Here is a 22,633-nt window from a genome sequence, read left to right as displayed (position 1 = left end):
GACCCAAGAATCACCCAGGTGGGATAAGCACTGGGCTCCCAGTCAAGGTCACAGAAGCCGAATTCCATTAGTTTCTCCTTCTTGGAGCCAACTCATTGCTATCCAGGTGCTTAACAAGCACCTTGGTGTCCTATTGACTGCTGAGCATGAACCAGAAGCCCTAAGAAAACTGAGTCTCAACTCTCTTTTGTGCCTTTCTGTTATTTCCAAACCCAGCGTCCTGAAATTGAGAGCCCAGCATTGCTCCTTGCACATAGTAGGCATTCTGATACGCACTGGGCTGATGGAGACCCTCCTGACTCCCCCACTCTTAAGAATTGGCCAGAAGCTTCTCAGGACAGCTTCAGCAGCCTGGACATCCAGGCACACGTAGCCAGCAGCTCTAGACTCTCCTCCTGTCATCAGCTTAATGCATTCATATCTACAATATGGCAAATTTCATATCCTCCCTGTCTCTCTTTGCATTATTGATGGACTCTACACTTAAAAAAATCAATAGATAAGGGCGTGGAGCTAGAGTTAAAAGAAGCCCTTAAAAGTCCACTCTCCTTGTTTTTGCTGCTTTGAATAATTAGCTTTCCCTCTGGTTTGAATAAGTCAAGCCCGTGATTGGCCAGGACTAGGAAAATGCGGTAAAGATGCAAACACAAGCAAATATAACCCAGAGTCTGCAGCCATTAGGCTGGGACGGCCAGACCTGGAGGCTGCTGCTTTGGGGTAGTTCTTCGGTCCTGCTGCTGTTCACTTACTAGAATACTGGGAAGACAGAAGGTAAGGTCTTTGGTTTATGGCTGTTCCTCAGGTGACAATGCTACTAAAGGAAAAAAAGCAGGAAATGGAAATTTCTTTGGCATTGTCTTCTGGGATGAGGCTTTAAAATGATTCAACAAAGTGTTTGTGAGCAGTTTTGCAAATTTCCTGTTGAGAAATATAGAGGCCACTGTTAACCCACTGAAGGGGTTGGGCACATTTTCAAATTGGGGAAGACAAGGTAAAAGTTAAAACTAGCTTCCTCTGGGAGCCGTCTCTGTGAGACGGGGGCATGTGTGAGAGGGAGGGTTATGAGCCCGAGGGACCTCTGCAGTCCTCTCAGGATACTGAATTAACAAACTAGTACTTGAAAGACTGACCTTTGAGGGAATTTTGATATTGAGATGGAATTACGTTTTCTGGGTGTTCCAGTGTGGACCCCTCTTGGAACACATACTGTTCATTTGAGGTTCCTGGCGCTTTGAGCTCCTTCACAATTTTGAAGTGTACTGGAAAGCAAAACACTGATTTTGGGCTCTGAGACTCAGTCCTAATTAATACCAGTTGGTTTGGCTTTTACCAAATTGACACTTCTCCTGTCTCCAAGGAATGAACTAATTGGCCCAGTCCCCTTTTCCTAGTTGGGCTATGCTTTTGCCTTTAATGTCTGAAATCTAGGGTTTGGAGAAAATCCAAACATTTCCTGGCAGTTCTGAGCAGCACAGGGTGGGGCTACGTAAGTTATTGAATTAAATCCTCAAACACTGGCTGCTCCAACGCATTGCTCTCATTTAGTCTTGTCCTAGCAGTACACAAAGGGAGTTTGCTCTTTCTGTTTTGTTTTATTCTTTGCCAAAGTCCATACTAGATAATGGCACATATTCTCCAAATCTGGTTTCGTCCATCAAGGCTCAAGGAAAAAATGGTCAGATATACTTGTGTTTGTGTGGGCAAGTGGGTGGGGATTGAACCCAGGACCTGGAGTACGCTGGGAAAATGGCCTGAGCTGCGTTCCCAACCCTGCATTATTTTCCTCTAACAGGTGCTACATGCCTCCCAATAGTAAAAATCCATACAACGCTCCCTTGGTACATTTTTACAGTCTTATGTAAACCCATCAATCCCATAATTTTTCCTTGACCTCTTGGGAGAAACTAGTATTTATCTGTATTGCATATTGTCATACTGAAAACTCCCTGGAGCAGGAATTAGTGAGGGAGACAAATGACATAAAACACACAGGAGATCCAGACATGTATAGGTTCCTAATAAACCACACCACACCTTAACTACAGAAAGCCCAGAATCCACTGAGACTACTCTTCACTGCTTCCTCATCTCCCAACTCTGCCTTGCTCAGCTCAAGGAAGTGGAGACCTCCACATTTTCTGTGTTGGAGAGACAGGGACAGGCAAGCCTAGGCCACACCTATCCCTTTGCAGAGGTCCTGAGTCCTTTGTCCCAGCCCAGCCGAGAAGCTCAGGGAATATGTGAGTCATACAACAGAGGCAAAGTGGGTAGAGCTGTAGGATAGTTCACTTAAAAGAATAAATAAAATCCCAAGGAACAGTCAAAAGAGGTGACATGAGAGGACCTTGAAAGCAGAGATCTTGGTAGAAAGCTACTCAGTTTGGAAATAGTTTTTCTTAGATTTTATCCCAACTTGCTGCAGAATTTAGATAAGCCTATGAAGGGTCTCAATATGTCAAAGTGGCTGAAAGCCCAGGCTTTAAGATCGGATGCGGAGCTCATTCTGTGTGCCCATGAGCAGCTTCTTTAACCTCTCTAAGCCTCAACTTATTACAGCATGAGGTGAAGAAAAGTTCACCTGAAAACTAAGTAAGATAATGTGTGCAATGTGAGCAGAGGGTTTAACGTTTTACCACGCCCTGCTCCCGGGTTTAACATTTTTACCGCAAAGGCTGTGGTGGGTTTGAACCAGGAATTGCAGGTGGGACCAAGTCAGCCAAGCTCACTGTGACCTTGATCAAGTTGTTTCCCTGGTCATGGTGACCAGGTGTAGATGTGCATACCACAAGGACATGGCAGGATGGCCAGTGAGATTGGGAACTGACTTAGGAGGCAAACAGGATTGATGCCCAGCATGAGAGGCATCACCTCTTGCTCTGTGATGTTTCAGTCCTGGGAAGACAAGCACCATGTCTCTAAGCAGTGCCTTCAGAGCTGTGGGCAACGACCCTGGGATCATCACCTGGAGGATCGAGGTGAGCCAGAACGCTACTCCTGACCACTGGCATCTGTTAGCGGAATCTGGCTGCCAGTGCCTGCTAGATAACAGCCTTCCAGCCCTCCTGAGTCTGTGGTTTAAGAACAGTGAGAGGCAGCATCAAAGTCGACATTTCCCCTTGTCCTCTCCCTGGTACTCAAAGCAGGTAGGTGACAAGCAGGAGAAATACTTGTAGTCCTGGAAAGCAAGGCCCTGAGCCCAACTTCAGCTTGTCCTTTATCCAGCCATTAACTGAGTCTGTACTGTCAGTTAATGTCCTGGAAAGATGGGTGGGACTCACCCAGGAGACTCCATCAAAGACATGGAGTCTTACTGGACTCCGGCTCCTACAAAGCGTGGATGGTGGATGGTGACACAGCATAGATGGGTCATGGCTCATCCCTCCTCCTACCCCACCCCAGGCATGGCTCCCTCAGAGACTCTGCAGTCCTGGGCTGGGTAGTTCCCCAATGTGAGGACCCCTCTGCTCCCAATCCAGTCCTTTGCTGCTGTATTAAACCAGCAATGATACCTCCCTTCACTCCCCTCAATTAGGAAGTGTGGGTCAGTCTTCAGCCAGGCTCTCAGAGCTTGGAGAGACCCATACCACTTCCATCATTTTAAGTGTCCCACTTTACTTAAAAATGAATCCTAAGGTGGAGTTACAGAAATTGTAGTATATTTAATCTTTTTACATTCAGCACACAGGCTTTACATAGAACACACAGTATGCCTGCAGGTTCACCTCACTTGGAGAGAGTGATGAAAACATATCTGAGGCTGTATGGATGGTCCTTCCAGGACAAGCAGTACACACAGTGACAACTGAGAGCCCCAGCCGACTCCAAAAGTAGGACACACAGCATGGAGTCTGGCACCTGCAGGCACTCTAGGCCATCAGCTTCCCCACCTCCATGCTCCCGGCAGAGCAGGCCTGGCCAGCGTGGGTGGTCAGAGTGGATGAGCATTGGTGGCCTGGCTGCTGGGGTTGGAGGTGGGGTATTGGACAGTTCACATCTTCCTCCTGTCCCTGCAAAGGGCTGCAGGGGCACCTCCACACAGTATGGTGAGATGAGGCCGAGCAGGGAAAGGAAAATCAGGATGGGACCTAGATTTGGATCTGGGGTTTTGTAGGCAGCACTCATAGAAGCCAGAACAGCAGCCATATGAATCTTTGTTTTGTTTTGTTTTGTTTTTTGATACTGGGGATCGAACTCATGACTTCGTGTTTGCCAAGCAGGCACTTATGCCGCTGAGCTAACCCACCCCCCCCAGCCATATGAACCCTTTTCTGGGGACATCTCCCTTCTCTCCCACCACTTAGGCCAGTGACAGGGTTGAGGGAGGTTGTGTGGAAGAGAGGGAATGCTGCCTTTGTATGTCCCTTGTCCTTCCAGAAAATGGAGCTGGCACTGGTGCCTCTGAGTGCCCATGGCAACTTCTACGAGGGCGACTGCTACATTGTCCTCTCGGTGAGCACCACCCTCCCCTTTCCTGCGGGCTTTTCCCCGCAGAGCCAATTCCTGGGCTCTGCTGAGTGATCTGCTGGTAAGGGAAGAATGCGGGTTCCTGGTGTCAGTCACAGTTCATGCCCAGTACGGGGTGGAGTGTGCCTCTAGTCTGACTGAAAGGTTACTGCTAGTCCTGAGCTTTCCATGTGACATCAGATGGCAGGCACGGGGCCCTCAGCCTGACCCTCAGCATAGTGCCCACATGTACCACTTCTCTCTCCCAGGCCCAAGTACCACACTTAAGAGGGGTTAAGGAAGGTCAAATATAAGGCCTGCCTGTAACATCAAAGTGTTCATTCTAGTGGAGGAAACAATTTCTCCCACGAACAGCACCGACAGACCCACACACAGACATACTCACCAGCTGCTCATGACCAGGTGTACAGCTGAGACCTGCAGGGCGAGTCCATAGTCTATTTGATAAAAGGTTCCCTGCGGTCTCTATTCTTTTTTTTTTTTTTTTTTTTTTTTTTTTTTAAGGAATAACAAGCTGTAAATTTTCTCAAGTGTGGAAAGGAATTCAAGCTGCCAAAGCTTGAGTCACAATAACAGATCTACACAGGGGACAAGGCAGTTCTATTCCCCAGTCCAGGGACACACAAGGGCTCTGACCCTACCAAGGCAGGACTCAGGCTACTGTATACTGCATCTTCCTCATGCCAGAGGGCCCAGCAGCAAAGAGAAGGTGAGCTGGTCCCTGACCTGGTCGTTCTGGCTATACCTTAGACTCGGAAAGTGGGCAACCTCCTCTCCCAGAACATCCACTTCTGGATTGGGAAGGACTCCTCTCAGGATGAGCAGAGCTGTGCAGCCATCTACACCATACAGCTAGATGACTACCTGGGAGGCAGCCCTGTGCAGCACCGAGAGGTCCAGTACCATGAGTCTGACACCTTCCGTGGCTACTTCAAGCAGGGCATCATGTGAGTAGTACTGACACACAGAGCAGACAGAAACAGAAGTCTACAGAAGAGGAAACCCAGTACATGTAGAAAGAAAGTAACCCAGGAAATGCAAAGCAAAACAAAGCTTTCACTTGAGTCTATCAGAATAGCACAGATTAGAGTGGGGCGATGCCAACTGCTTGTCAGGCAGTGGAGAAGGATATACTGTTGGTGGGAGTGTGGCCTGGCACTTCAGTCTGAAAAGTGTCAGTGCCACTAAAACAAATCCCACTTATAGGTGTGTAACTCAAAGAATTCTCACATTCCCAGGTCTACAGGAACACACAAACCAGAATACAGTAGAATGATTAATGGTGATAGAAAGATGTGGGCAACATCGATGTCATCACCAGGATCACCCTGGGCGTGGATTCCAGAAGCACCAGACTAGACGCACACCTGACACTGGGACACAACGACATGGTGCCCAGTGAGCAGAGCAAGAAACATGAATATCAACCTCTGTTTTATAAATATAAAGCATAAAAGCAGCAGGACATATTTTATTAGAATAAAAATAAAAGGGAACTGCTAAATTTGTAGAATGGATGCCTGAGATGGGAAGAGGAATGGGAGGAGGTACACAGATCAAAGGGAATGCACAGAACTCCACACAGGAGGGGATTATGAGACCAGGGATGATAATATTCCAGGAACTGAGGAGTTCACGTAAAACTTTACACTTGAGAATAAAACAGAAAGGGGAATTCCAGTGAGCTCCAGAACTCTGAGCCTGAGTCAAGGCCAGCTCCTTGCAGGTTGGAAGTCTTCACTGAGGACCTGCCAGGCACAGGGTACCACCTGCAGGAAGCCTAAGATATGCCTCTCTGCTGCAGGGGTGCTGGCTGCATTCCTTGGAGTATGGGGCACCTGGGTTGGAGCAAGGTCAGCATGAGTGCAGAGGCAGGATCGGGGACTGCTGGGGTAGGTGGTCTCAAGGCCAAGGGATCCATTAATGTTTCTGCCTCTGCCTGACTTATGGCTCTCTCTCACTGCACACTGATATTTAGACAGCTTCTAGAACAGAACAAGCCCTTCTGTGTTGCAAAGTATGAATCACTTGTGGGGCAACAGTTACCTCGAGGGTTGAGGGTTTGTCATCTCCCTCCTGGGCGGAGGCTACTGCAACATAATTCACAGCAGTCTCCCTGAACCTAGCACAGAGCAGATGCTCCCTAAATAATGGATGTTTCCTCAGCTATAAAAAAGGGGGTGTGGCCTCTGGGATGAAGCATGTGGAGACCAACACCTACGATGTGAAGCGGCTGTTACATGTGAAAGGGAAGAGAAACATCAGGGCCACTGAAGTAAGTTCTATTGGCTGTCCTGGGCCCAGGCTTCTCCACCTAGTACCTAAGAATCTTTCTAAGTATGTTTACCTCTCATTTGCAGGTGGAAGTGAGCTGGGACAGTTTTAACCGAGGGGATGTCTTTTTGCTAGACCTTGGGAAAGTCATCATCCAGTGGAATGGCCCAGAAAGCAACAGTGGGGAGCGCCTGAAGGTATGGCTCTTGCTTAAAGCTCTGTCCTCAGCATCAGGCCTCATCCTGGGGCTAAACTCTGGTTTCTTTTCCCCTTTCTTTCTATGATGATCCCCAAGATTCATAGTGGATCCTGGCTTCTGAGCAGTCCGTGTTTTTTGTTTGTTGGTTTGGTTTGGTTTGGTTTGGTTTGGTTTGGTTAGGTTTGGTTTGGTTCGGTTTGGTTTGGTTCAGTTCGGTTTGAGTCAGAGTCTTACTGTGTAGTCCAGGCTGGCCTTGAACTCAAAGTGATCCTCCAGCCTCAGCTTCTCAATTCCTGAGATTACAGGTATGCCCCCTAACACACCCAGCTCTGCTTTGTTTTTTGAGACAGGGGCTCACTGTGTAGTTCAAGCTAGCCTCAAACTTGCAGAGATCCACTTGCCTCAGACTGCCAAGTGCTGGGATTACAGGCATGCATAACCATGGCTAGTAAGCCGACATATCAAGTACAAGACTCACCTCAGGGTGCCTCAGCATCAGAATAACTCTGTGCCTGGGTTCCAGTATTCTACCCAATAGAGCCATCAAGCAGAAAGGGGTCCAGATGAGCCAAATGCTTTCTTGGGCTTCATTGACAGGCTATGCTTCTGGCAAAGGATATTCGAGACAGAGAGCGAGGGGGCCGTGCTGAAATAGGAGTGATTGAGGGGGACAAGGAGGCAGCCAGCCCGGAGCTGATGACGGTCCTTCAGGACACCCTTGGCCGACGCTCTATTATCAAGCCTGCAGTACCTGATGAAATCATAGATCAGCAGCAGAAGTCAAATATCACGTTGTATCAGTGAGTAGCACAACTTGGCTGCTGGTTGGAAGTTGGTGGAGGGAAAATGTTCCCTAGAAAACCAGGCATTTAGTTGGGCTCCTTCGTTTGGGTGCAGCAGTCTGGTAGTATTCTGTGTGTGTGTGTGTGTGTGTGTGTGTGTGTGTGTGTGTGTGTGTTTCCATAGCCTTCATATTGAGCTGTATTGCCAACCCCTTTTATTTATTTATTTTTTTTTTTTGTCTTTTTCCTTTTTATTGGTACCAGGGATCGAACTCAGGACTGCCTGCTTGCAAGGCAGGTGCTTATGCCGCTGAGCTAAATCCCCATCCCCTCCAACCCCTTTTCTAATGTTTTATTTTGAGACATAGTCTCACTTAGATGCCTGACCTGGGTTTGAACTTGTAATCTTCCTGCCTCAGCCTCCCAGAGTCACAAGATTATAGGCATGCTCTACTGTGCCTGTCTACTTGGCCCTTTTCAAACTCAGCTCCTGGAAAGAAACAATATATGTATATGTGTATGTATATAAAAATCAGTTAAGATAGTTATACTACTGATTTCTCTGAGCTCACTGAAGAGAAAGATTTGTGCTGGTGTTGTTCAGACAATGAATGCAAATATACTGTGCTCTGGGTGAACGATTCAGGGATGACAGTGCACGATGTATGTGCCATTGTTGTCCCCAATGGATGGGTTTTGAAATTTAGCTTTAGTTTCTTTTTCTTCTTCTTCTTCTTCTTCTTCTTCTTCTTCTTCTTCTTCTTCTTCTTCTTCTTCTTCTTCTTCTTCTTCTTCTTCTCCTCCTCCTCCTCCTCCTCCTCCTCCTCCTCCTCCTCCTCCTCCTCCTTCTTCTTCTTCTTCTTCTTTCTTTTTTTTCCTTGAAATAAAATGGATTTGAGAAAAAAATTCAGCTCCTGGAAGGAGTCCAGAGACCCCCTCTCCCCACCAGAGTCAGCTGTGTTCTGTTTGTAGCAATTATCCTGAACTCTTCTAGAGACCTTCCCTGTACTATAGTCCATATAGGCCCAGGGAGGTGGAAGGGATTCAGTTTGGAATAGAGAGATACAGAAGTCTCTTCCACAAAACAAAATCTATACATTCCTGTCTGTGTACAAGCCATGTGTGTCTCATAAGAAGTCAAACCCTGACCAGAAACTCCACACTAAAACATCAAGGTGACTGCAAGATGCTTTATAAAAGAGAAGGTATGACCTAACCTCTCCCCTTCTCCAGTGTCTCGGACTCAGACGGGCAGCTGGCAGTCACAGAGGTATCCACGAGGCCTCTGGTCCAGGACTTACTGAACCATGATGTAAGTAGAGCTTGAAGGGACTATCTTGGGGTATCCAGACCTGGTATCAGAAGCAGACCTTGGGCAAATCCTTCCTTTTGGTCTGGAGCAACCATAACCACATTTATCTCTGACTATTTCAGGACTGCTACATCCTGGACCAAGGTGGAGCCAAGATATATGTGTGGAAAGGAAAAGGAGCCACAAAGGTTGAGAAACAGGCGGCCATGTCAAAAGCCCTGGTAGGAGCTACAAATGTGCTGTAATTCTGCCAGTGTCATTACAGACATGCGCAGAGGGGCCATCCTAAGCACTTGAGCATAGAACATCATGGCTAGTGCATAGCCTTCAAAGTCAGACACATACAAATTGGGCTTCAAATTCAGTTATATCCTTTTTTTTTAAGAGTGAGAAAATTTATTGGAGAAAAGGGTCCAGTTATATCATTTTTCATCCAAGTGTTCTGGGGAAGACTACTGAACACCATTAAGCCTCAGTTTCCTTATACCTACCACAAGGTTAATACCATTTAGCTCAGCGGCATAAGCGCCTGCCTTGCAAGTAGGCAGTCGTGAGTTTGATCCCTGGTACCGATAAAAAGGGAAAAAGACAAAAAAAAAAAAAAGGTTAATACCTATCTTCCGGGGCAGTTGTGAGGATTAAGTACCACTTATAAAGCACTCAGAATAGTACTCGGCACACAGCACCTGATCTGTAATAGGAGACTATTACCATGAAGGAATGTTACATCGAGGTTAATGGTCCTGTCCTCAAAGAGCTTATGATATTTGTGCAGACACAGCAGATGACCCAAGCAAGGGGCATGTTCAAAGCAATAAATGAGCAAGTGATTGTGACAGAAAGTCAGTAGAGTTACAGTTTAAGTCTTGCAAAAACAGTAATTACCTAATCACAACAGGCTAATGAAGAGAAGTCAAAATGTTCCACTCAGTTACTTTTTTGAGACAGGTAACTTGGGAGTCAAATGGAAGTGAATTAGAACTTGATTGTGACTCCCAGAAGAGAAGAATCCTCCAACTGATTTCAAAAGGGTGAATTACCTGAAGCGAAGAACTCAGTGTAGCCTCTGACTGACCTGCCTTACCTGCCTTTGTATGTGTTGGGGTACAGAGCTTCATCAAGATGAAGGGCTATCCCAGCAGCACCAACGTGGAGACTGTCAATGACGGAGCTGAGTCAGCCATGTTCAAGCAGCTGTTCCAGAAGTGGTCAGTGAAGGACCAGACCACGGGCCTGGGGAAAACATTCAACATTGGTAAAATTGGTGAGATTCTCCCTAGAGTGCCCTCTTACTGCCAGCTTAAGAAGACAGGCGTGGGTGTTTCTTGCTTACTTGGATTTTCCCAACCCCTTCTCCTCAGCTAAGATTTTCCAGGACAAGTTTGATGTGACCGTGCTACACACCAAGCCAGAGGTAGCTGCCCAGGAGAGAATGGTAGACGATGGCAGCGGGAAAGTTGAGGTGAGCTCAGCGAGAGCAGCCTTGGCCCTCTGGGCTCTCCCTGCTATACTGGAGGGCAGGTCAGTCTGTCTGCTTTGCTTCTTTTCCTCTATTCTCATAGAGGCTTCTGAGCAGATAGGGTGTCCCCACAATGCTTCAGGGAAGTAAAAGTCACCTCCCCACATGTGCTATCAATCACTCACCTGGCAGATATATTCAAATCATCAGTCAGCCTGCAGAGAACCAGCTGGTAACACCGGGATGCACCTGACAGGGACGACACAGTCTCAGGATTCAAATCATGCAAATATGATGAGCCCTGAGCACTGGCAGAGAAGAACAGAATATGGTGGGGTCCTCGGAGTGAATGTTAGCACCTCGCCCATCTGGTTCTCTATTAAATATGGTCAACTTCCCTTCAGCAGTGCTCTCTGAACAGGACACCCATCTCTGGGGAACTGTGTCTCTTGTGCCCAGGTCTGGCGAATTGAGAACCTTGAGCTGATGCCCGTGGAGCACCAGTGGTATGGATTCTTCTATGGAGGAGACTGCTATTTGGTGCACTATACATATGAGGTGAATGGGAGGCCGCATTACATCTTATACATCTGGCAGGTAGGCCTGGTGCAGGGTCTCAGCTTTGGACCGAATATTCCCTAGGCTGCCCAGCTGATGAGAACACCACACCCCACTCACCTCTGCAGGGCCGGCATGCCTCACAGGACGAGCTAGCAGCCTCAGCATACCAGGCAGTAGAGCTGGATCGGCAGTTTGATGGAGCCCTGGTGCAGGTTCGGGTCAGCATGGGGAAGGAGCCACGCCACTTCATGGCCATCTTCCAAGGAAAGCTTGTTATTTATGAGGTAAAATTGCACCATGAACACAAAGCTCGAAATCATAAAACCCAAGAAATGAGGAGGCATGAGATGGTGTAGGGTAGGAAGTTAAGTTTGACTTAGATACAGACAGTAAGGGGTGAATGTAAGACACTCAAGTAAATCCCAATTACCTGGGATTCAAGTTGAAAGCATTCTAATTCATATTCAAGGGCTTCCATAAGTTGCCCCTGTACAGGGCAATACCCTCCACTGCAGGCATGCGCATGCTTCCAGTCAGGTGGGTCTCCTTGCTAGACCTCCACAAGTGTCATACTTAACCCACCCTCTGATGTACCCCTTAAACTCAAGCTATATGTCTTAGCTACTTTTTTATCCTTGAGACACAATACTGGACACCCACAGCTCTCAGAAGAAAAGGTTTATTTTGGTTCATGATTTGTAGAGATTTCAACCCATAGTCTGCTGTCCCCAAGGCAGGGCAGCATGGCAGAGGGGCATAGCAGAGGAGAAATAGTCCATGGCATGGCAACAGGAAGCAGAGAGAGACCAAAAAGGAGTGAAGGAGATAGACCCTTCAAGGTCATGCCTCCAATGAGCCACCTCCTTGGAGCAGGCTCTACCTCCCAACATTATACTTAGCTCTGAGCTCATCAGTGAACTAATGCACCTATGTAAGACACCAGTCACAGAGCCTGAATACAATAAAGTTCTCAGAATGAAAGCTGCTATCACTTGATAAGATAGCAAATCTGTAATCCCAGCACTTGGGAGGCTAAGGCTGGAGGATTACTAACCTGGATTACTGGAATGTTTAGTGTGATCTAGAAGGAAGGAAGAAAGGAAGGAAGGAAGGAAGAAAGGATGGAAGGAAAGAAGGGGAGGGGAGGATTGTAGGAACCATTACTGGTGTCAATACCCCAGCTCACCCCGATCCTTTCCAGTTAACGTAGACGCTCCTGAAGGGCAGAGATGGTGTCCAGATTCATCTACATCTCTGTAGCAGACAGCCTAGTGCTCACATGGTGCTCTATAGATCTCTGGTCTCTGTTTTTCTCCTTTTCTCTAGGGTGGGACATCTAGAAAAGGAAATTCTGAGCCTGACCCTCCAGTAAGACTCTTCCAGATTCAAGGAAATGACAAATTTAACACCAAAGCAGTGGAAGTTTCAGCCTTTGCCTCCTCCTTAAATTCCAATGATGTCTTCCTGCTTCAAACCCAGGCAGAGTACTACCTGTGGTATGGCAAGGTAGGAGGGCTGGCCTGGGGGTCAGTTGAGCCCCCCTGGAACCCACTCCTTTCCCCTCTCACCCCCCATCTTTGTACCTGGTCAGCAGGATCAAGAACAGACTAGTGCTGTTCTCAAAGAGAAGAGCCTTTTTCCTATAGAACTTTCAAAGGAAGTACCAACATTATCCACAATCTGGGCTCCATTAGAAACTCACTGACATCCCTGTTTATACCCAGGAGACATCCCATACATTTCTACACTCATGAGGGCTACATAAGTCCATCCTCCCATGTGAGCTTGGAGGTTCATAACAGGACAAGTGCTAATACAGGATTAAAACACACACACACACAATGATGTGGATTTGTTAGTTCCTTTAAAAGCACTAAAACTGCTTTACAAAAGAAAATGGAAGCCAGGCATAGTGGCATGTGCCTATAGTCCTAGGTGCTGTTCCTGGGAGGCTGAGGAATGGGGACTACTAGTTGCCAAGCTGGACAACATAGTTTGAGACCCCAACTTAGGGTGTGTGGGGCTGCGGGGGAGCAACTGACTAGCAAAAGATGCTTAACATCATTAATCATTAGGGAGATACAAATCAAAACCACAGTGAGATACCACTACACATCTATTAGGATGGCAAAAATGCCAACAGTGTAAGAGCCAGGATACAAAGCAATAGGAACACCCAGGCATGGCTGGTGAGACTGCAAAGTGGTACAGATTTTAGAGAACAGTTTGGCAGTTTCTTACAAAGTTAAGCAGATATTTATAACATGATCCAACCAGCTTGCTCCTTTGAGAATTTACTCAACTAAAATTTTAGAAAACAAGCTTCAAACAAAAAACTGTATATAGGGGCTAGGGATTTAGCTCAGCGGCATAAGCACCTGCCTTGCAAGCAGGCAGTCATGAGTTCGATCCCTGGTACCGATAAAAATGAAAAAGACACACACAAAAAAAACTGTATATAAATGTATATAGCACGTTTACTGATAATCACCTAGAATTAGAAACAATCCAGGGCCAGGGACATAGCTTAGCGGCATAGTACCTGCCTGGCAAGCATGAGGTCATCTGATTCCGGTACCAAGAAAGAAAAGAAAGAAAGAAGAATCCAATTGGAAAACAGATAAACAGATAGTGGTATGTCATACATTGAAATATTATTTAGCAACACAAAAGAATTAACAACTGATAAGCATGATGAGTGAATCTCCAGTTCATCCTAAGTGACAGAAGTAATACTCAAAGGCTAATATTATGGCACTCCGGAAAAGGTGAAACTATAGTGATGGAGAACAGATGAGTGGTTCCCAGTGATTAAGAATTTGGGGAGGGTTTGATGCTAAAGGAGTAGTCCCAGGAAATTTTGGCAAAGACTGAGGAAACAGTTTTGTTTTGTCACTGTGCTAACACGATTCCACGTGTCTGTCAAGCTTCATGGAACTGTGTGACAAAGACAGTCATATATTTACATAATTTAAATTTTTTCCCTAAAAAGAAAATAATCAAAAATAGGTACTAAAATTCCAGTTGAAGCTGAAGCAAAGGTGACTCATCAGCATTCAGTGGGATTCTGGAGTCTATTCAGTCTGTCTTCCTTTTACTCCCAGCCCTAGGAAAAGCCCATCGCCCTGTCCTGAGTCCTGAGGCGCTGCGGCACAGCAGCAGACCCAGACCACAGCCGGCGGGCGTTTCAGGAGCTGCCTTCTCCACCTTAGTGCACGCTGTGACTTGTGTCTGTGCTCTCCTTGTCCCACTCTCAGGGGTCCAGTGGGGATGAGCGGTCCATGGCCAAGGAGCTGGCCACACAGCTCTGTGGAGGCACCGAGGAAACTGTGGCCGAAGGTCAGGAGTCGGCTGAGTTCTGGGACCTGCTGGGAGGAAAAGCTCCCTATGCCAATGATAAAAGGTATAGAAACAGCCTCCTCTTTCCTGGACTCCCTCTAGGCTGCACAAACATCCATTCTGTTTTGTTTTGCCTTTTTAAAATTTTAATTTTAAATCCCAGCACTCGGGAGGCTGAGGCAGGAGGATCACTGCAAGTTTGAGACCAGCCTGGGCTACGAAGTGAGCTCAAGGCCAGCCTGAACTGCATAGCAAGACCCTGTCTCAAAAAATTTTTTTTATTTTACTGGTGCATTTTAGATGTACATAATGATCACACTCATCATAAGGAATTTGTATCAAAAAATGATATATCTTGCTGCTTTTTTCCCCATTCTCCTCTTCTCTCTTCAACCCCCCTTCCCTCCACATTTACAAAAGCTTTGTTTCCATTTTTCCTTGCTCCTCTTTTTTATTTTTTTATTTTTTGTCATTTTCGTTTTTATTGGTACCAGGCATCAAACTCACGACTGCACACTTGCAAGGCAGGCGCTTATGCCACTGAGCTAAATCCCCAGCCCCTTTCCTTGCTCCTTCTTTCTCCTTCCCTCCTTTCTTGTTCCTCTTCTCATTTAAACATTATATTTCCATTTCCCAATATCCACTACACATTTTTGTCCTTATTTACACTTTCAGTTTCTCATGCCCAAGAAACAATGCATGTGTGTCTAATTTATTTCATTTAACAGTATGGCCTCGGGTGCATCCATTTAGTTAGGAATGTCTCATGCTTATCCTTCTTTATGGCATAGCAGCACTCCATTGTATAAGAAAACCACATCTTCTTTATCCATTCATGAGTCAGGGCCTTCAGGATGATTCTAAGATTTAGCTACTACAAACTGCATGAACTTTAAGATCTTTTTCAGCATTAAAAACATGATTTCTGTGGGACTCCAAACCTCTAAATGAACTGTCTTGTAGACTACAGCAGGAAATCCTAGATGTCCAGTCCCGTCTCTTTGAATGCTCCAATAAGACCGGCTGCTTCATTGTCACTGAGATCACAGACTTTACTCAGGATGACCTGAACCCAAGTGATGTGATGCTCCTGGATACCTGGGACCAGGTAAGATACTGTAAAAGAACTCTGAACAAATGGCCAAAATTCCCATTGTTTACACTGCTTTGTGTAGTATCCCCACACAGAATAAGCCCAAAGAAGCCTGAGAAATTCTGAAGTAAAACACTTGTCAGTGAAGACCAAGAGAACAGCTTACTTTTTCCAAGGACACAGAAAAGAATGATGTTTAAAACCCATCACCTTGGGGCTGGGGATTTAGCTCAGCGGCATAAGCACCTGCCTTCCTTGCAAGCAGGCAGTTGTGAGTTCAATCCCTGGTACCAATAAAAAGGAAAAAGACAAAAGAAAAAAAAATCCATCACCTTGGGAGCATTCCCAGCTTGCTTTGAGAAAGTCAGGCCATCTTATCATCCTGCCCTTCTTTATCTTAGAATCAGTAGCAACAGGTACCAAATCCAGAGAATATGAGCCCTTTAGGGGCAGAAGGGGTGTAAACAAGATACCTTCAAGGCAACCTCTTCTACATGCTATTTTCTTCAGCTTGAAAAACATGCTGAGCAGGCGGGTGTCACCAAGGTGAAGGGTTCCTGCTCTCAGAATCTACAGGCTTCTGCGAGTGACCAGAGAAATGTCATTGCACTACAACAATACATCTAAGGGCCACAGGAGCACAAATTAATGCATTCAACACAGTTTAGGGGCTCTAAGAAGTCTTCCAGGCTCACTCTCAAAGGATTTGTGGGCTTTAACTGGCAAAGAAAATGCAGAAGACCTTCTGGGCAAAGGAAATACCACATATAAGATCAAGATAGGAAATATAATCAGGACAGAGGATAGAGTCAGGAAGCCTGGTAGAGGTGAAGCTGAAGTAAGTATAGGCCTGACTTCCCACATCAAGTAGTTTATGAGTGAGTTGGTCACACTGTGCTTTAGATAGGTCTCTCCTGTGAGCACAGAAGGATGGGGGTCCAGGAAGAGCTGCTGTGGCTCCCCAAGATGTTAGGTTCCGGAACTAAAGTTCATCGAGCACTCAGGTATAGAGATGTAGATTTGGGAGATATATCTGGCAATTCAAATCACCAGTATCAAGCTGGTTCAATCTTTCTCCCCACTCAGCAAGTGAGGTTGAGAACATTTTCTGTGGCTGTGAATTGCCAAGGGCAAAAGACGAGCAGTGTTACTGATCTAGTACTTGGTCCTTGGTACAAACACATTAACAAATATTAAATCCGCACACCAGGTGTTCTTGTGGACTGGAGCTGAGGCCAATGCCACAGAGAAGGAGAGGGCCCTTGCTACTGCACAGGAATACCTGCAAACTCACCCCAGTGGCCGAGACCCTGCTACGCCCATCCTGATCATCAAACAGGGGTTTGAGCCTCCCACCTTCACTGGCTGGTTCCTGGCCTGGGACCCTCACATTTGGAGTGTAAGAACAGAGACGGGGAAAGAGGTTTTTGCCAGGGAGCACAGAATTAAGAAGTTGGGGCAGGTGGGGTAAAGGGCCTAGTAAAACCTCCTCTTCCCCATTCCCGTTCCACTTCCTGCTTTTCACTTTCCTTCTCTACTTTCTTACCCATTGCAGTAAGTCCAGTTACAGTTGTCTAAGCAGTGAGCAGTGTGAAATAATAGTTTATAAGAGTAGAGGTGAACCTATGGCACGTGTGTTGTTTTTAAGACAAAAGATGTTAAGGTATGAGTTTGTTTTTGTTTTTTCTAAACTAAAAAGTCAGTATTCAGGTTTAATTGCAGTATTGACACTGCAATAAATAAGTGGATTTTGAGTTGTAGTTTGGGCACTTGGTCTCTGATAGGTTCCCCATCACTGGTTTATAACATGTACCCATGCATATCATCAGCTTTCTGATTTTTATAACTACCCTGATAGTCAATGCAGGTATTTTGCTTCCCATTTTATAAATGATGAAGGTAGGAGGACAAGTTATTTGTCCAAAGTCACAGTAATCTAGTAGAAGGAAGCCAGGTTTTCTCATATTCAGCTGCTCTGTCTTAGATCTTATAGGGAGGTTTCAAAGGGTAAGATCAAAAAATGAATACCATGTTTAAGAACCTACATAGACCTAGAGGGAGGAATTTTTATATTACACTTATCTTCAAAATGCCTTCTGATTCTCTGGCTTTTTTGCTTTCCTTGAAAATACAGACCAAGCTTAAGGAGTGCAGATATAGCTCAGTGGCACAAGCACCTGCTTGGCAAGTGCAAGGTCCTGAGTTTGATTCCTGGCACCAAAAACCAAAACAACAACAACAAAAAACACACCAGGTTAAAGATGGCACTTCCCTATCAACCTGTGATTTCTCTCTCTTAGGCAGGAAAATCATACGAACAGTTAAAGGAAGAGCTGGGAGACGCTGCTGCTATCATACAAATCACTGCCGTAAGTGGGCTTTGCTCTTACAGAAGCCTCAAGGCCAAAGAGAAACAGCAAATGCTACAGATGCCACATAGGCAAAAGCCTCTCAAGTCCTTCTCAGGACTCTTGGAGTTGTCTATTTTGATATAAAGTCGTTTGTTCATTTATCACAGTAGTGGAGCCTGAACCCAGGATGTCATGCATGCTACACAAGGGCTTTACCACTAAACCACTCCTTTGTTTTGGTTTGTTTTCTAGATGAAATCTCATTATGTAGTCCAGGCTGGCCTTAAATTCACCATGTTCTTGCCTCAGCATCTCAAATCTTGGGATTACAGGCAGCACCTGGCCCAACATTTTTTTAAAAATCAGCAGAGCCAAGTTCCTTATTTTACTGCCTTCCAGAATTTAGAACAGACTATCTAAAAAAGAAACAAAAATAAAACTTTATTATCCCACTCTGCCATTCAAGATTGAGAGAGAGAAAGAAACAGAGAGACAGACTTTTGGCAGTATTTTTCAGAAAAAAAGTTTCTAACACAAATAATTTTTTTTATCATTTTTCTGACAGCAAAGTCCACACAAACTTAAGGCATGTACCCCTGTCTCAACAGCTAAAAGAAGTGGACCTTCAGCCAAGAACCCAATAGCTCATTCATGTCAGGATTAGTGTACAGCACCAGATGTTGCATCACCTGGCAATGTTATCCTTTGTGGTCTACAAAGTTAGAGTCCAAGGCTAAAGTTCATGCAGTTGTTTTTAAATGATACTTAAGAAAAAAATGGGTTCAATTTGAAGACATTTAAAAGTTGGACATGTAAGGCTTAAATAAAAATGCCATGAGGAGGTATGTGATCAAAATGTTCAAGAGATTTAGGTAAGAGTATACTTGGTGGTAGAGCACTTGCTCATCATGTATGAAGCCCTGGATTTAATTCCCAGCACCAACTCCTCTTCCTCCTCCTCCTCCTCCTCATCATCATCATCATTAGACTTAAGTACAGAATGTATGCCAGGTCAACTATAAAGATCCATCCCAGACTCAATCAGCTTTCCCAAGGACTATAAAGTGTATTAGTCCCAAATGATACCGACATACAGCCAGCTTTGGGGACCATCCTTCTGAAAGATGATTACAAAGGGTGAAGTGGCATAAGGCAAAATGTTGAAAGTTACACATAGTGTAGAACTGTGATTACATAAGATGCTAAATAGTTTTTCTTTTACCTAGGACATGAAGAATGCTACCCTGTCCCTAAATTCTGATGACAGTGAGCCAAAATATTACTCTATGGAAGTTCTGTTAAAAAGTCAGAATCAGGGGCTACCTGAGGATGTCAACCCTGCCAAAAAGGAGGTAAGCGGCTGAAGGAATTGTCAGAAGTAGAACTCATACACACCACACAACACACACATCCCATTCTTAGTAAAGCACCCATCTTAGTCAATGGCCCAGGACAGTTCTGACCTATCATAGACAATCACTCAAGGGAAACCTGAGCAGCTACCCAGTGGCTCAACCTTCAAAATAAGGACTCCTTGATTCTTTTTTCACTTCTCACATGAATCCATCCAATCCATCTGGGAGCCTCTATCTACTCTGTCCATCTCTCCACTGCTACTCTAGTCCAGTTATTCTGGACTACTGGGATCCAACCAGTCTCCATCTCATATAAACACAATTATGAATAATGGCCAAGATGGGTCTAGTAGTGAAAGCCTGTAATCCCAGCACCCTGGGAAACACAGGCAGGAGGAATATACAAGAGCCCAGCCTGAGTAGTTTAATAACTTTAGTAAGACACTGTCTCAAAAAATAAAAAAAGGGTTAGAGATTTATCTCAGTGTGAAGGCCATAGGTTCAATCCTCAGTACTACCACCCCCAAGATCAAAGGGATTCTCTAAAGATGTCACTTCCCTGTTAAAACACCCTAGCTGGCTTCCCAATACACTCAGAAAAAATGCAAAGGCCTATACCCTGGCCCCTGGCCCTCCCTCAGGTTCCATCTCATGTACTGTCCTCTTTGCTCATTACTCTTAAGCCGCCCTTCTGTTCGCTGGATATGCTCATCCCATCCCTGCTCTAGTGCTCCTGCCCAAACAGTCCGAGCCAGCTCCTTCTCACCTTTTAGGTCTCAGCTCCACCGTCTCCCCAGTGAGGCTTTCCTCTCCCCCTCCAGTTGTTATCTTTGGATTACATTTGTGCCTGTTTGTACTACATGAAGTTAACATTCATCTTGGGAGTTATGAACGTGAACATAACACTATTGTTTTTAAGTTCCCTTCTCCTTCTTCCTTCCATTTCTTAGTCCTCTTTTCCCATTTTTGAATTATTCTTAGTTCATATTTATGACATACAATATTCACACTCATAGTGGCTGTCAGGTTCCTGTACATGGCATATCTTAACTCTTACTTGCCTTTCCCCTCCATCTCCTGGGCCTCTGCCACTGGCAAGAGATCCAACCTCTTATTTCCTTCTACAATCCCTTATTTTGCTCCTTGTACTATGACTTACTCAAATGACAGACAATACATGGTGTTTAAGCTTGTTCCGGTTCATTTAAACACCTTCATTGCTTATCTCTCCCTCTAGTAATATCCTTGGAAGGCCCTCATCTGTCCTATTCATATTTTCAGCTTTTCAGCACCTAACACAGTGCCAAGAAGAGACTAGGCACTTCTAAAGCTTTGGTTGAATGAATTAACATATTTACTTTGGAGGGTTTTTTTGGTTTTTGTTTTGTACCGTAATCGAACTCAGTACTTTGTACTTGCCAGGCAGATGCTGTGCCACAGAGCTATACATTTATTTTGAATGAATTATTTTCTCCTTAAAAGTTAATTTGGGAAAGGGTTCTGGGGTTCTCACAATGACTTATCTAACCAAATTTTAAGTATCTGGACTTAAAATTCTTGAAAAGAGTCCCCATACAAATAATCTTTACTTGAATACAAAATATTCCTATCAATAAACGTTAGAAATGTATTAAGATCCATCTGATCATGCACATATTTGAAAAGTTCTAAGGAACTCAGTGTAGCTCAGTGGAAAAACGTGCTTAGTTAGCATGCACCAAGCCTTGGACTTAGGTTCCAGCAAACCCCCTTCCCCGATTTTTTTTAAAGTTCTGAATAAAAGTGATAGTTGAGGACATAACTACCATTAAGCAAGAAAAGACATCGCTCAGTTTAGTTTCCCATTCTGCCAAAATCTAATCCATAATGTACCAGCAAAACACAGGGACCATGAGACTAGGTAGTCCAAGTTCTTCCACAGGTAACAGGGGAGCTCCACCTGAAGAAACTTCTGCACTGAAAAATTTAAGTCCATTACAGTCTTTCTGAAAAATTCTTCCTACATCCCCTTCAAAGCTACCTAGGCCTTCCTCTTGTCCCTACTCCCCCACTTCTGTTGGCCTTAAGAGCACCCTGTCAGGTCAGGGATTTAGCTCAGTGGCATAAGCACCTGGCTGGCAAGCACAAGGTCATGAGTTCGATCCCTGGTACCAAAAAAAAAAAAAAAAAAAAAAAAAAGCGCCCTGTCTTCTAACTAGAAACTTTGTTTTCTGTCTTAGAATTACCTCTCTGAAAGTGACTTTGTGTCTGTGTTTGGCATCACAAGAGGACAATTTGCTGCTTTGCCTGGCTGGAAACAGCTCCAACTGAAGAAACAAAGGGGGCTTTTCTAAGGCAAGAAGGCTTATGCTTATTGCAAGACCACAAGAGTGCAGAGAGTGTCAATATTGGGAAAGAATTTATCAACTTTTGTCTGGCATTCAGCTACTTATCTAGATGCAAGAGTCTGCAAAATCACAGCATGTTCTCCATTTTGTCTTATTCTTGTACTCCTTGGTTGTTATATACCTATAATAACCCATTTTGGGGCTTTTGTGGCCTTTTAGCTAAAGACTTAAAAACTGCATGAATCTAGAGAAATAAAAGACAGAATCAAAAAAACTAACCTTAAAATATTTAATAGTATGTAGGACTTACATTTACTTTAAGATCAATATTTTTAAAACCTATTTAACCTACAAAGCACTGAAGTTATTTGCATATACATTTATCCTAACATCCAAATCCAATGCCCAGATCTATTATGTACCAAACTATTTTTAACTTTTCAAATAAAGATACTTGTTAGAGCAAACAGAGTTCTTTCTAGTATTTGGAGCATGCTTATTACAGTAATTTTATGTTATGTTTGAAGCAATGTACTGAGAAAATACATAGTCAATGTTGAGTGAATTATCTGGAAACTGGACCAAAATAATTCCTATCTCTGGCACAAGAGTGTCAGAATTCTTCCTTATATCTGTCCAGGAAACCTCAGCACTCATTCACCTACACTCCATCATCTCAAACAGAAGTACAGAGACATTACTAATTTCTGTAACAGGTCAGAACAGGTGAGTAGAGCACTGCAAACAGCTTTGAAGGATGCTACAGGGATCAACAAATGAACCTACATTTTCCAGATAACTAGTTTGAATCAACAGTTCCAAAGAAACCTACATAGCAGATGTAACTGGGGAAGCTCCACGAAGAAGCTTGCCTGAAGTGTTACAAAGCAAAAGCAAAACAAGAGACGTCTGTGTCATAGGAATGAGACAGAATGTATAACTTCAGAATTTCAGGGACACTAAAATAAATCTATGTTGAAGGAGGCAGCAATACAATTGATGATTGTTCTCCAGACATTGTCAGTTGCATCAGTAAGATGCAACTATTGATTCCTGGGCCCTGTTACAAGAAAGGTGAGAAAAAGCTAAAGTTGTTATGCAAACAGGAAAACACTCT

At 44.7% G+C, this 22,633-nt stretch overlaps 1 protein-coding gene across 2 annotated transcripts; it reads left to right on the top strand.

Annotated features, from left to right (window-relative positions):
• The first annotated feature begins 74 nt into the window (after positions 1–74).
• On the top strand, positions 75–21,983 carry Avil (advillin). Of its 2 annotated transcripts, none has more exons than XM_063255040.1 (19): positions 75–2,975; positions 4,375–4,449; positions 5,215–5,411; positions 6,631–6,739; positions 6,825–6,935; positions 7,535–7,737; positions 8,953–9,031; positions 9,154–9,252; positions 10,142–10,295; positions 10,393–10,493; positions 10,950–11,087; positions 11,177–11,335; positions 12,378–12,557; positions 14,309–14,454; positions 15,354–15,498; positions 16,694–16,882; positions 17,784–17,852; positions 19,061–19,186; positions 21,409–21,983. In XM_063255040.1, the coding sequence occupies exons 1-19, from the start codon at positions 2,910–2,912 to the stop codon at positions 21,520–21,522; spliced, it is 2,460 nt and encodes an 819-aa protein (XP_063111110.1). In that variant the 5' UTR covers positions 75–2,909; the 3' UTR covers positions 21,523–21,983. The 2 variants fall into 2 exon arrangements, with proteins under 2 accessions (XP_063111110.1, XP_063111109.1); XM_063255039.1 differs by having other exon boundaries at positions 75–3,143.
• Positions 21,984–22,633: the final 650 nt, after the last annotated feature.

Source organism: Cavia porcellus, unplaced genomic scaffold (assembly GCF_034190915.1).
Source record: "Cavia porcellus strain 051 isolate PalLab524CR breed Dunkin Hartley unplaced genomic scaffold, mCavPor4.1 scaffold_8, whole genome shotgun sequence".
In the NCBI taxonomy this organism is placed as follows: Eukaryota; Metazoa; Chordata; class Mammalia; order Rodentia; family Caviidae; genus Cavia; species Cavia porcellus.
Note: the sequence above shows the minus strand (reverse complement) of the source record. Positions and strands in the feature narration are given on the sequence as shown.

What these genes read in the sequence shown, in the direction of transcription:
- Avil (XM_063255039.1), top strand. Translation starts at nt 2,910, where the DNA reads ATGTCTCTAAGCAGTGCCTTCAGAGCTGTGGGCAACGACCCTGGGATC. An exon ending in TACTTCAAGCAGGGCATCAT is followed by an intron (nt 5,412 to 6,630) that starts GTGAGTAGTACT and finishes ATGTTTCCTCAG; the next exon opens with CTATAAAAAAGGGGGTGTGG. An exon ending in ACATCTTATACATCTGGCAG is followed by an intron (nt 11,088 to 11,176) that starts GTAGGCCTGGTG and finishes TCACCTCTGCAG; the next exon opens with GGCCGGCATGCCTCACAGGA.